The sequence below is a fragment of the Carex rostrata genome, chromosome 26 (genome assembly GCF_964058835.1).
Source record: "Carex rostrata chromosome 26, lpCarRost1.2, whole genome shotgun sequence".
Lineage (NCBI taxonomy): Eukaryota > Viridiplantae > Streptophyta > Magnoliopsida > Poales > Cyperaceae > Carex > Carex rostrata.
The window spans coordinates 2,824,637-2,838,217 of NC_135943.1; the positions used below are offsets into that span (position 1 = coordinate 2,824,637).

Genomic DNA, 13,581 nt, shown 5'->3' on the forward strand with positions numbered 1-13,581 from the left:
ATATCGCGTATAATCATCAATGAAGGTGATAAAGTATCTACCTCCATGTCGTGCCCTCACATTCATTGGTCCACAAATGTCAGAATGAATTAATTGCAATGGAAATTCAGATCTGGTTCATGTTCCAAATGGTTTTCTTGCCTTTTTTTTTCCTTTTAAACAATTTTCACATGTTGGTAGACTAACCCTTTCAATTTGGCATAACATGCCTTCCTTGGCTAATCTATCCATCTGTTGCTGTCCAATATGGCATAATCTCATATGTCATACATTCACATCAACATTTTCATCAGCATATGATGTAATTAAAGAAAAATAGGTATTAGAAGAAGTCATCACATTAATAACATCCAGAATAATAAAACCATTCGATACATATCCATAACCATAACACACATCATCCAGATACAACTTAATACTAGTACCACACATGTTCAAAGTAAATCCAAATCTAAGAATAACTACTACAGATACAAGATTTCGTCGAATGTCAGGTGCAAAGAGAACGTCATGTAAGAGAAGGGTTCGACCATCATGCATATCCAACTTGCATGTGCCTATACCCTTGACTGGTACACGAGAGTTGTTTCCTACATAAAGCCATTTTGAACCTTGCGGAATTCGACGAAAATCCACAAACAAATCACGGTCTTTGGCTACATGGTCTGTTGCCCCTGAGTCTACAGTCCACAAAGGATGAGAATCAGCAATGAAAACAGAACTGGAAATATATGAAAAATATGAAAGTTTTTCTATAATTTGTACCTTGCGGGGCTCTTTGCATTCACGAGCATAGTGACCCTTCTTACCACAATTGAAACACTTGATCTTGGCTTTATTATGCTTCTTAAAATTGTTCTGAGAAGCCTTTCCCTTGCCACGATCCTGCCCCTTATGTTTTTTCTCTTGTTTGCCCTTGTGACCATAATTTGACTTACGCTTCTGGCCTTGCCCTCCATGAGAGCTTGAACCAGCCAAATGCACAGCAGATTCAGTTTCTTGAGGCTTTGATGCCTCTATACGATCTTCCTCAAGTTCCAGATGCCTCTATACGATCTTCCTCAAGTTCCAGATGCCTCTATACGATCTTCCTCAAGCATAGCAGATTCAGTTGTAATACTCTCATTGTGGGTTAGATTCACCTTCATGTGTTTCCAAGTATGAGGAAGTGAACGAATCACTGCTTGAAGTTGTTGCTCATCAGTCAAAACATGGCCAGCATCCTTCAACTCACTAATCATATTTGACATCTCCCTGAGATGTTGCCGCATGCTATGATTATGACGCTTCTTATAAGTGTCAAACTTGATGGTGAGTTGTCTCAGTTTTGTAACAGAAGTTCCACCGAACTTCTGCTTCAAAGCAAGCCACATCTCTTTTGCAATCTCATATTGCCTAAACTCACGCATCACATCATTGTCCATACTGCTCAGCAATGTAATGCGAGCAATGGAGTTCTTCTTTTTCCAAGACTCATATGCAACACTATCAGCAATGTGCTTTTCAGTTGTACCTTTTTCTGGTTCGGTTAGAATATGATCCAGGACCGAAAGAACCTCTTGTTCTTCCAGGACATACTGAATTTTCATGGCCCAAATTTCATAATTATCGCCATTCAGTTTTTCACCCTTATTGAGTTCTGCCACAATATTCTTAGATGCAGATGTCATTTCACTAAGAAATTACAATTAAACTAAGTTAGGACATATCACAGTTTTGATGGCTTAATATAAATTATTTAATACCTAGCATAACAACTCTAGTTTTACAACAACTGTGAAATAATTTAATAATAATAATACTTATAGATTAAAATCGAAAGATCACTAAGTTTCACAATCATCCTTTAATTCTATAAATTTTATTACCATTAATTATTCACTATGCAAAACTCCCACTAGAAATTATACATTTAATATATAATTTTAACAAACAAAAAAAATTATGTAAACAGATTAAAAAAAATCCGTATAACCAAAAAAAAATTCCATGAAAATAGATATAATATATTATATAATATATAATATATAATATATAGTATATATATAATATATACAAACAAAAAAAATCCTGTTGCAAAGTAGAGAAAAATATGTTTTATAGTGTATATAATATATAGAATGAATAATATAACATGAAATAGATTGTGGTATAGTGGTAAGACCATTGTCTCCCAAGGCACCTAATAAAAATGGTACACACTAAATATCAACCATCAAATCCGACAAAATTAAAATTCGGCAAGTTCTTGAGAAAAAATGGTTCTTTGGACGGTTGTGATTCATTTGAACCAAAAAATTGTCCAACCAGTTGTATAAGATCCATAAACAACTAAAAATGCATGGTTTTGCTTTGCATCTCCCATTTCCACTATACAACATCACTGTTTTGCAATGCATCTCCAAAAGATACATTTAAAACATCTCCAAAAACAGTGAATACAATTAAATACGTTTATAAAATAAAATTCTTATTTAAATTGATCAAATTTACAAAAAAATAATTGTAAATTAAATCTGAAAATTAACCACTGTTATAATTTTATAATTTCAAATTATTCGTTTTTTCTGAAACATGAAATTAATTTTTCGGAAATTCTCCAAAAAATCTAAAAATTTCTTTACAATTAATTTTCGGAAAATTTTCAGAAAACTGAAATTATTTAAAGAAAATAAAATCAGCAAATTTTCGAAGAAAAAAAATTTAATTATAACAGATTTTACGTGTGTATTAAAACCAGAATACATGCCATAACCTGGCTCTGATACCAATGTTAATTAACGGATAGGACTTACAAAATACTCCGTTAATCTTTGTGCGGAAGCGGATCTTGCGAGCGTAGCAGTATCACTGGTTCTGCAAGGAATCACAAGCCGAAGCCGGAAGCCCTGCGTTTTCCACGACCTAAAACCTTCAATCCTTAACAGAGTGCTTCTTGGTGCTCTCTATCTTTTCTCTCTAATTTTGGTTGTTACTATTCACACGTTTTTCTGATTATTAGTGAGAGAGAGACATGTATGGATGGTTTATATAAAACCAATGCACCTTTTCATAATGGGTTCGCATCTATTCATAACGGGTCGGATTTTGGATTGAGTTTCCCATAACGGGCGTCCCATTAAATAAATCCAACAGATCCCTTTAGAATCACAGCAGATTTATTTCCCAGAACCCAGGGGTTCCGCGTGCCGAGGAACCAATTTTTATTTTTATTATTGTTATTAAATGAAACTTTTAAAATAGAAAAGGTTTGTTTGTTCAATGGACAAAAATGGGGGTGTCGTAGTCAACAAGATAGTTTGTGCTTAATGTGACATAAACATCCATTAAATATCAGCTTTAATGAGATGGGTCGGTAGTTTGTTTGTTCAATATAGTGTTTTGAAAAAATCCAGCCGGTCCAGTCCGGTCCAGACGGTAGTTTGTTTGTGCCAATCCGTCCGGGTCTAGACCCGTGAACCAAGGTAGCCTGGATTGTGAAAAATCCATCCCGGACTGTGCTAAATCAACTTTTAGTTTTAGTTTTAAACGAAAATTTTAAAATGAAAAAGGTTTGTTTGTTCAATGGACAGAAGTGAAGGTGTCGTAGTCAACTGGAGAGTTTGTTTAATGTGACACTGACATGACATCCATTATATATCAGCTTTAATGAGATGCATCAGTAGTTTTGTTTGTTGAATGCACAAAAGTAATCGGATTAAAATACAGAACATGTGACAGTAACAAAACTTTCATTTAAAAAAATAAAAAAAAACTGGCTAAATAATTGTCAACTTATATTAATATTGGTGGTGTGAATTTTGAGCCTCATTCAGGATTAAAAGAAGACAAAAGCAGTGTGGTTATAAAGTAAAACTTGAAAAATACACTACAAAACGAGTGATTCTCGGGAGTTTTGGGCAATTTTGATTCTAACACAGTTACACAAAACACTTATAAATTTTGACTCAGTAATTACAGGAAAAACACAGTATCTCTTGCAGCAATCAAGCTATTCAGATTGAACTGAAGCATTCCAAATTCAGATCATTTCAGGACCGGAATTGAAAATGTAAAAATATATTGACCAACCTTTTTACCAGAATGCAAATCAGGTTCTGGCTTTGTACATTAGCAAGTCTTCAGATTTATTATATAATGCATAAACTCAATATCTCATGTTGAATGCAAGACGGCTTAATGTCAACTGCAATTAAATTAATTCTACAAGAACACTGGCTACCAAATTTTGTCGAGCACAAGCATGAAGAAAACAATCACCAACTAAATATTAGTCTGCCAGTTTTTTGTTGGGTCTCAGATTCAAAGCTTACATATCATGTTCAATTCAATCCAAACTTGATAAGCTTTGGAGTTCCTTTGACAAGATCAAATCTAATAGCTAAACAATGCATCTTTCATGTTCTACGATCCTTCAGTAGACTTCATAGTTACCATCAACTGAAAAGAAAAGCAACTTTTTTAAACAACAATGCTCCCCATTACTGCAACCAGCAATATACTACACACCTCCTAAAAATATATACAAAAGAATGTACAGAACGAATCCTATCAATATTCTACACAGCCTTGAAACCAGCAATTTGCTATATACATAGCCTTGAAACAAGCGATTTACTCTATAAAATGAAAAATAAGAGACCACCAAAATGATTATCATGCCACCTTATTATGTATACAGAAAAATACGATTATCATGCTTCAAAAATGAGTGCCACAAACTTCAAGAAAATCTCAATTATAATAAAACAGAATACAAGAATTCTTGGTCGAGTGGAATATTTTCACCTCCGATAGTTGCATAATCAAGATGCACTGTTGTTCCATTTCGATACTTCTCTTGATGGTAAAAGGTTTTGTGTGTTGGATTTATCGTACAGTCACGATCCAATGGTCCACATATAACAATTTGTGCATTTTTGGATGCCTTTGGTAGAATTGATAGTTGCCCCTGAACTATTCTTAGGGACAAGCTATTATTTGAAATGTCACATTGATTCATGACTAGAAAGATCGATTCTAACACTGTAGCTTTCTCCAGGAGAAACTTCACCAATTTTAGCTCAAGTGGCGAACCATCAAAATTGGTTATTTTGATCCATTTCAGCTTTTGAAATACTATATCCGGTGTATTTTTCTCAACAGTCACCAAATCGCTTATGTCATATTGTTGATCAAGAAACTACAACATCAAAGAAGAAAAGAGAAGATCAATTTCAGAATTGGGATCTCCTATTCAAATAATGCACCAAATTAGACCAGTATGTTTTGCTTTGGCAAAATGATATTGTGACCAAAATAAGTAATGGTTGTGAGATAAAAGTAAATTACCACAATAAGCAAAATTAGAAAAGCAATAGAATTGTAGAGACAAACCTGAATAAAAAGTTTCTCTAAGAATGGAGAGGGGCAAAGGTGGAAAAAGGTAAACATGCAATGGAGATGCACTTCACTTATTGAATCCATGACAAGTTGCAATTCTAGTAAATTGCGTAGTTCCATTGGGAAATCATCTTCATTATATTCTTCGTCTAGAATTACATGCTGTTACAAAGAATTGCCATGTTAATAACCATCTTCAATAAAACAAATATAATATAGTTGTACTTCAACATAAATTCATTTCAGTAGATGTAATTGGTAACATTCTAATTGGGTAATATACATCTGCCATGTCATTTTGGTAATATATCTTTAAAAAGGGAAAAACAAAAAATATCCCAATAAGTTCAATAAGTGATAGTTCTTCGAGAAGAAGCAAGTATTAGTTTACAGATTATGTAAAAATGGAATTAATTTAAATCGAACAAAAAAAAAGGTAGAGAGATAGAGAGAGTACTATGAAACTGAAGGAGCAAATAGTCAAGACTTTAACATGTGAAAACTCCGATAATACCCCAAAAAGCTCCTCATCATTATCTTCTAATCCAACTGAACAGAAGTAGGCATCGGTCACTTTTGATACATTACCAAAAGCATGAGAGAAAGATATTGATCCATGATACAAAAATGACTCGAGTTTAGGTGCCGATATCTCCATATCGTACACACCTCTACAATCAACCATCAACAATTTTTGAAGTTTCAATTTATCCCCTACAAACTTAACCTCCTCCAGAAATTCACACCTCTTAAGACTAATACTTTCAAGTGAAACACACTTTTCTAATATATTGGTTAACATCTCATCAGTTAAATTTACATGATCAAGAGATAGGGAATCCAATCCAGCCAAATTGGTCAATTCCAAAGGTTCAGAGAAATTGCACCTTGACAAACTCAAATGGGTTAGAGAATTACAATTGAATACAGAATTAGTTATCACAAATGGAATTCTGTCATCCATGTAGATTTCTCTGTACGAATTTAATACCCTTTGTGACAAATCTATATCGAGTTCTTTGACCCCTTTGGCTAAAACGGTACTAACCCAGTTCTCCATCCATTTTACACCACGATTTATCCTTGCTCTTTCTCTCGGGCAGATTGAAACACCCCCATTGGGGAAGAAATTTTCAAAAGGGGGGAAGAGAATTCCAAACTTATCGAGGTTTCTGTTTCCATGGAGCTGGAGATACCGATCTAGAGTTGCGACGAATTGCTTGGGGGATTGATTGCACGAGAAATCTTCGCCAAATTGCAGAGAGGTTGAAGAGACGAGGTTGAATTGCCAGAGATGTATCCATCTCTTTGATAAGGTGCTTGTTCTAATTGCATCCTTGAGAGGCATCAAACAAACAATGGATTCGAGGATTTCATTTGGGAGATTGCTAATTCGATCTTCACCTCTCGACATCAATGTCTTCTCCCTCGTTCTCTGTGAGTGAGAATCAATTCAACTAACGAAATGGATCGGATTGATTGCACTTTGGGGCATTAGGGTGTGCTCCAGTAATTATATGAGAGAGGAAGGGGAGGGGAGAGAACGTATCCTCTGAGATATCTCATATTTTGCTGTTTTCTTCGTGACCGACGTGTCCGGGGCCTATTCGGGGGTGCCAGGGGACCTGTATTATTTGAGCTTTGAGATTCGTGTACAACGTATTATAACGGTTGAGATTTTCCAAAAAGTCACACAAAATATGAGATATCTCAGAGGATGCGAATTCAGAAAAGAAGAAGAGGGGAGGGCACGGGTTACGAAGGAAAAGTTTATTTTTTTTTTTTTTTTTTTTTTTGCTTGAGAAAGGAAAAGTTTTTAAAGTATTAATTGCTCCAGTGATCTGAGCGACTATTTTACCTCTGGCATGATGATTTCATTTTGTCTATTGCTTATGTACTTACTTTTTTGATAAAAAAAAAAAATTAGTAATTTCAAACTAACAGTGACCCGTAAAGTCTATTACCACCGTCTATAATATACATCAAATTGGACATTCAATGTATAATATTTCCAGTATAAAAACAACAAAATATCATTTATTACGTACCAGTAGAAAAATATCATATAATACAAATAAATACTTAAAACACCTAGAAAACAGTTTTTAAATTGTCCCAAACTGGTCCAGTGATTCTATGCATTTTTAAAAAAAAAAAAAAACTGTACCAACCCATTCTTTTTATAATAGTGATTACATAATTTTATCTAAACATTTAACCTCAAAATTCTATCTCAATGCAAAACTAGCATTGACCTAGTTGGATTGGTACGTTGGTACCAGTTCAAAACAAAAATATTTTTTGGAAAATTATTGAGATGGATTCAACATGTTCAAATATATTATATACGTGGTATATTTTTCATTCAATAAAGATGCATCAGTAGATAATATGTTATTTTGTGTGTATATTTTTTCACCATAATCAAGTCAAATTATCACAAGTTATTTTTTCAATGTCAAATGGCAAGGTGATTGCAGACTTTTGTATTAATAAAGAAGGAAAAGCTTTTATAGTGCTTTCCTAATATCTAGCTATTTTACAAATTATATCAATTAGAACATAACGCTCAAGTCCCTGTCATATAGGGCCACTGACATATTATATCAATTAGAGTACAACTTTCCTAATGTCTAGCTATTTCAAGCAGTAGCATTCTACTGACATATTTCCTCCACTGTATCATTTACCAGTAAGTGTATAGGGAGCGATTTCTTTGAGGAAATTTTCTTATTTCTCTCGCACCATAACGCCCAAGTCCCTGTTGTGCATGTTATGTCCCATTTCACCCTTGCCTCTGCATTGAGCGAGCTGCGGTGCTCCCACCAGAGATCATGCAGGTCTCATAATTGACACTGGTACCAAACTGACCGGTACGCAGGTCTCATGCATTTTTGCAAAAAAGAACTCTCAGATCTTTTAAATCACAGAAACTACATAAAAGGTAGATAATAAAAGAAAAAAACCAATCAGTATCATTTCTCCTCCTGATATCAATAAAAGTGGATATTAATCTCTTTAGTCTATACCAGTGATCATTTCTACGATAGTCAACTGGTACATGCTCAAATGGTAACTGTTACTAGTCTATTACAAACCCACTTCCTGCAGTGCTTTGAAAATAAATTAAAGGATCCCTAAAAAACTATAAAATATAAAAATAAAAAACAAACTACTAGCAGATGCTTTGCTGAGTTCAAACATAAGATTAAAGGATCCCTAGTAAATTGTACCTATGACAGTCCTTGGCAAGCAGCCATGCCAGTAGAAGAAACTTTAACATCTTGCTCATCAAACATAAGATTGCATATTGCTCATCCAACAAAATTTAGAGAAAATCAAGATTTTCATAATTACACACTCAATTCTAATAATGAGGAGAAATTTAGAGAAAATAACACATTGCACAAACAAAAGATAAATATTATATCAACCATAAACAAATCTTTACATAAATATAAATATTATATCAAGTCTTTATTATATAAATGCATAAACTCAATATTTCATGTTGAATGCAAGACGGCTTAATGTCAACTGCAATTAAATTAATTCTAGAAGAACACTAGCTACCAAATTGCCGAGCACAAGCATGAAGAAAACAATTACCAACTAAATATTAGTCTGCCAGTTTTTTGTTGGGTCTCAGATTCAAAGCTTACAGATCATGTTCAATTCAATCCAAACTTGATAAGCTTTGGAGTTTCTTTGACAAGATCAAATCTGAATTCAATAGCTAAACAATGCATCTTTCATGTTCTATAGATCCTTCAGTAGACTTCATAGTTACCATCAACTGAAAAGAAAAGCAACTTTTTAACAACAATGCTCCCCATTACTGCAACCAGCAATATACTACACATCTCCTTAAAATATATACAAAAGAATGTACGGAAGAATCCTATCAATATTCTACACATAGCCTTGAAACCAGCAATTTGCTATATACATAGCCTTGAAAGTTGAAACAAGCGATTAACTCTTATAAAATGAAAAATAAGAGACCACCAAACTACCAAAGTGATTATCATGCTTCAATAATGAGTGCTACAAGCTTCAAGAAATTCTCAATTTAACAATACAGAACTATAAGAATTCTTGGTCGACTGGAATATTTTCATCTCCAATAGTTGCATAATCAAGATGCACTGCTGTTCCATTTCGATACTTCTCTTGATGGTAAAAGGTTTTGTGTGTTGGATTTATTGTACAGTCACGATCCAATGGTCCACATATAACAATTTGTGCATTTTTGGATGCCTTTGGTAGAATTGATAGTTGCCCCTGAACTATTCTTAGGGACAAGCTATTATTTAAAATGTCACATTGATTCATGACTAGAAAGATCGATTCTAACACTGTAGCTTTCTCCAGGAGAAACTTCACCAATTTTAGCTCAAGTGGCGAACCATCAAAATTGGTTATTTTGATCCATTTCAGCTTTTGAAATACTATATCCGGTGTATTTTTCTCAACAGTCACCAAATCGCTTATGTCATACTGTTGATCAAGATTGCTTGGAAACTACAACATCAAAGAAGAAAAGAGAAGATCAAATTCACAATTGGGATCTCCTATTCAAATAATGCACCAAATTAGCCCAGTATGTTTTGCTTTAGCAAAATGATATTGTGACCAAAATAAGTATTGGTTGTGAGATAAAAGTAAATTACCACAATAAGCAATTTTTTTTTTTTTTAAGGTCGTCGGCAAAGCACCAATCAACAGATGTATTGAGAAGGAAAATAGTTATTTACATGGTATAGTAATTACATCACACTATTTATGAAATAAAACCTCTATCAAACAGAATTGCAGAGACAAACCTGAATAAAAAGTTTCTCTAAGAATGGAGAGGGGCAAAGGTGGAAAAAGGTAAACATGCAATGGAGATGCTCTTCACTTATTGAATCCATGACAAGTTGCAATTCTAGTAAATTGCGTAGTTCCATTGGGAAATCATCTTCATTATATTCTTCTTCTACAATTACATGCTGTTACAAAGAATTGCGATGTTAATAACCATCATCAATAACAAAAAAAATATAATATAGTTGTACTTTAATATAAATTAATTTCAGTAGATGTAATTGGTAACATTCTAATTGGGCAATATACATCTGCCATGTCATTTTGGTAATATATCTTTAAAAAGGGCAAAACAAAAAATATCCCAATAAGTTCAATAAGTGATAGTTCTTCCAAAAGAAGCAAGTATTAGTTTACAGATTATGTAAAAATGTAATTAATTTAAATCTAACAAAAAAAACAGTAGAGAGATAGAGAGAGTACTATTAAACTGAAGGAGCAAATAGTCAAGACTTTAACATGTGAAAACTCCGATAATACCCCAAAAAGCTCCTCATCATTATCTTCTAATCCAACCGAACAGAAGTAGGCATCGGTCACTTTCGATATATTACCAAAAGCATGAGAGAAAGATATTGATCCATGATACAAAAATGACTTGAGTTTAGGTGCCGATATCTCCATATCGTACACACCTCTACAATCAACCATCAACAATTTTTGAAGTTTCAAGTTATCCCCTACAAACTTAACCACCTCCAGAAATTCACACCTCTTAAGACTAATACTTTCAAGTGAAACACACTTCTCTAATATATTGGTTAACATCTCATCGGTTAAATTTACATGATCAAGAGATAGGGAATCCAATCCAACCAAATTGGTCAATTCCAAAGGTTCAGAGAAATTGCACCTTGACAAACTCAAATGGGTCAGAGAATTACAATTTAATAGAGAATTAGGTATCACAAATGGCATTCTGTCATCCATGTAGATTTCTCTGTACGAGTTTAATACCCCTTGTGACAAATCTATATCGAGTTCTTTGACCCCTTTGGCTAAAACGGTACTAATCCAGTTCTCCACATTGGGGAAGAAATTTTCAAAAGGGGAGAAGAGAATTCCAAACTTATCGAGGTTTCTGTTTCCATGGAGCTGCAGATACCGATCTAGATTTGCGACGAATTGCTTGGGGGATTGATTGCAAGAGAAATCTTCACCAAATTGCAGAGAGGTTGAAGAGACGAGGTTGAATTGCCAGAGAAGTATCCATCTCTTTGATAAGATGCTTGTTCTAATTGCATCCTTGAGAGGCATCAAACAAACAATGGATTGGAGGATTTCATATGGGAGATTGCTAATTCGATCTTCACCTCTCGCCATCAATGTCTTCTCCCTCGTTCTCTGTGAGTAATCAATCCAACTAACGAAATGGATCGGATTTATTGCACTTTGGGGCATTTAGACTTGGTACTTTTTAGAAGATATTCCATTCTTCCGTGCGAAGGTTCAATTAAAAAAGAACAGGAAATGATTCTCATCTTGAAAGTTTGTCCCCAATATGTTATCCTCGTATCTGTTAAGCCGAAATTTTTATTTTAGTTATCACCTCAGTTAATCAAAATTAAACAAACACCACTCAAAACTCCAAATTTTAATTTTTACCACCGACACTTTAATAGAATGAGCACTAAATTATTTGGTGCCCGTTCTGAAAAAAAGCATCAAAGTAATTTTTTTATTATTTTGTTTAGTTTTTTTATATTTTGGTGCTCACCCTTAAGAAGCGCACCAATTTTTTTTTTAGTTCTGTTCTAAATTGTTTAAAAATTTTGGACTAAATTCTTTTATGTTATATTATATTTTTCTGTGATTTTTAAAATTATATATACACATCAAATTTGACAGTGAAATTTTAGAAAATAAAACACACTTGTTTAACAAATAAAATTTTGGACTAAATTTGAAATACAAATTACTACAACAAATTATACGCACAATCTAACCATCGTTTTGTACTAAGTAAGCTAGTGCGCAAATTGCTACAAATTATACACACAATTCGATCAACGTTTTATACTACAAATTATACGCAAAACAAAAAAAAAATAGTCCAAAAATTTCAAACAATTCAGAACAAAACTAAAAGTAAAAATAAATAAAATATTTGATGCCTTTCTGAGAGTGTGCATAAAAAAATAGAAAACCAAAAAAAATTAATAAAAGAATCAATTTAGTGTGCTTCCTCAGGACGCATACCAAAAAATTTAGTGCATGCTCTGAGGAAGCCTGGATGGTAAAATTTGAAATTTGAAGTTTTGAATAATATTCGTTTAATTTCAGGTTATTGAAGTGCTAACTAAAGATATTTCGTTCTGATAAGTGTTAATTTAACCACTTGACTTCTAGAAATCTCGACAGAAATCATACAAATATAATCGGATTTTGAATAAGATTTTGTTCAAATTTTGTAGAGAAGGCTATATGAATATGACACTGCAGATTTATTATGAGTGGTAAATTTTGTTTTTCTTTCTGTTTTTTCATCTCTACAGACTCTCAGGTAGCGGGTTGATAGGAAAGGTTAGATGGGTTGGCCTAAATTTGGACTTGGTAGACGCATCTAGAAACTATCATAGATAATCGGACTCGAAAATCTCTCCGATCCGATCCAGTGGGACCCCAGGTGCAGCGCATGGAATGTTGCCTTGGAAGGTTGTCACGACTCACGTGTGAAGTGAACACGTATCCTCTGCATTAACTTAAAAAGGGAATCTTTTGAGGTAATGTATTTTGGCCGTTTGATTTTCAACGGAACTAATCAGACCGTCTGATTTTAAAACCGGGGCCCTTTAATATTAGTGCAGATGCATTAACTCAAAAGATTCTCTTTTGAGTTAACGCAGAGGATACGAATTTGTGTGAAGTAGAACTGTAGGGTCCCGCGCAGCCTGCTCAAAGCTGAATGCGTATCCTCTCCATTAAATCAAAAGGAAATCTTTTGCAATTAATAGGTTTGGACCGTTCGTTTTAACTTGACACGAATTTCAAAGCCCAATAATACTGTTCTTGCACTAGCCCAAATCTTAAACCGGCTGAGATTTAATCTCAAACCGTAAAGTGATTTTTGCGAGTTACCAAGTTCTATCAACAAATCAATTTCATATTATTTTGGTCAATCTAGAGGGAATTCGCATCCTCTGAGGTATCTCATATTTTGCGTGACTTGTTGGAAAATTTCAACCGTTCAAATACGTTCTGCACGAATCTCAAAGCTCAAATAATATTGGCCCCTGCTGTATCCCCGAATAGGCAACGGACACGTCGGTCACGCAAAATATGAGATATCTCAGAGGATACGCACTCAATCTATACAAATTAATATCTCAA

The 13,581-nt window shown here is 33.8% G+C and overlaps 3 protein-coding genes across 5 annotated transcripts; all 3 read right to left on the bottom strand.

Moving 5' to 3' along the window:
• Positions 1–1,061: 1,061 nt before the first annotated feature.
• On the bottom strand, positions 1,062–1,670 carry LOC144544077 (uncharacterized). Its single transcript, XM_078292494.1, has one exon. The coding sequence runs from the start codon at positions 1,668–1,670 to the stop codon at positions 1,062–1,064; it is 609 nt and encodes a 202-aa protein (XP_078148620.1).
• Positions 1,671–4,108: 2,438 nt separating this feature from the next.
• Positions 4,109–6,872, bottom strand: LOC144544384 (putative F-box/LRR-repeat protein At5g54820). Of its 3 annotated transcripts, none has more exons than XM_078292890.1 (4): positions 5,840–6,872; positions 5,377–5,544; positions 4,789–5,182; positions 4,109–4,440 (listed from the first exon to the last, which is right to left on the bottom strand). In XM_078292890.1, the coding sequence occupies exons 1-4, from the start codon at positions 6,794–6,796 to the stop codon at positions 4,415–4,417; spliced, it is 1,545 nt and encodes a 514-aa protein (XP_078149016.1). In that variant the 5' UTR covers positions 6,797–6,872; the 3' UTR covers positions 4,109–4,414. The 3 variants fall into 3 exon arrangements, with proteins under 3 accessions (XP_078149016.1, XP_078149017.1, XP_078149015.1); XM_078292891.1 differs by lacking the exon at positions 4,109–4,440 and having other exon boundaries at positions 4,486–5,182; positions 5,840–6,436; positions 6,494–6,872; XM_078292889.1 differs by lacking the exon at positions 4,109–4,440 and having other exon boundaries at positions 4,486–5,182.
• Positions 6,873–9,461: 2,589 nt separating this feature from the next.
• LOC144544385 (putative F-box/LRR-repeat protein At5g54820) lies at positions 9,462–11,624 on the bottom strand. The gene is given in 4 exon segments (XM_078292892.1): positions 9,462–9,654; positions 9,657–9,906; positions 10,209–10,376; positions 10,675–11,624. Coding segments are annotated over 4 exon segments (1,377 nt in total). The 5' UTR covers positions 11,575–11,624; the 3' UTR covers positions 9,462–9,595.
• Between the last annotated feature and the right edge of the window lie 1,957 nt (positions 11,625–13,581).

Bases quoted from the DNA above. Each gene is read 5' to 3' on its own strand.
- LOC144544384 (XM_078292889.1), bottom strand. From the start codon at position 6,796: ATGTCGAGAGGTGAAGATCGAATTAGCAATCTCCCAAATGAAATCCTC. The intron at 5,545-5,839 runs GTACTCTCTCTA...TCTTTGTAACAG, and splicing joins TTTGCTCCTTCAGTTTCATA to CATGTAATTCTAGACGAAGA. The intron at 5,183-5,376 runs GTTTGTCTCTAC...TTGATGTTGTAG, and splicing joins TAGAGAAACTTTTTATTCAG to TTTCTTGATCAACAATATGA.
- LOC144544077 (XM_078292494.1), bottom strand. From the start codon at position 1,670: ATGACATCTGCATCTAAGAATATTGTGGCAGAACTCAATAAGGGTGAA.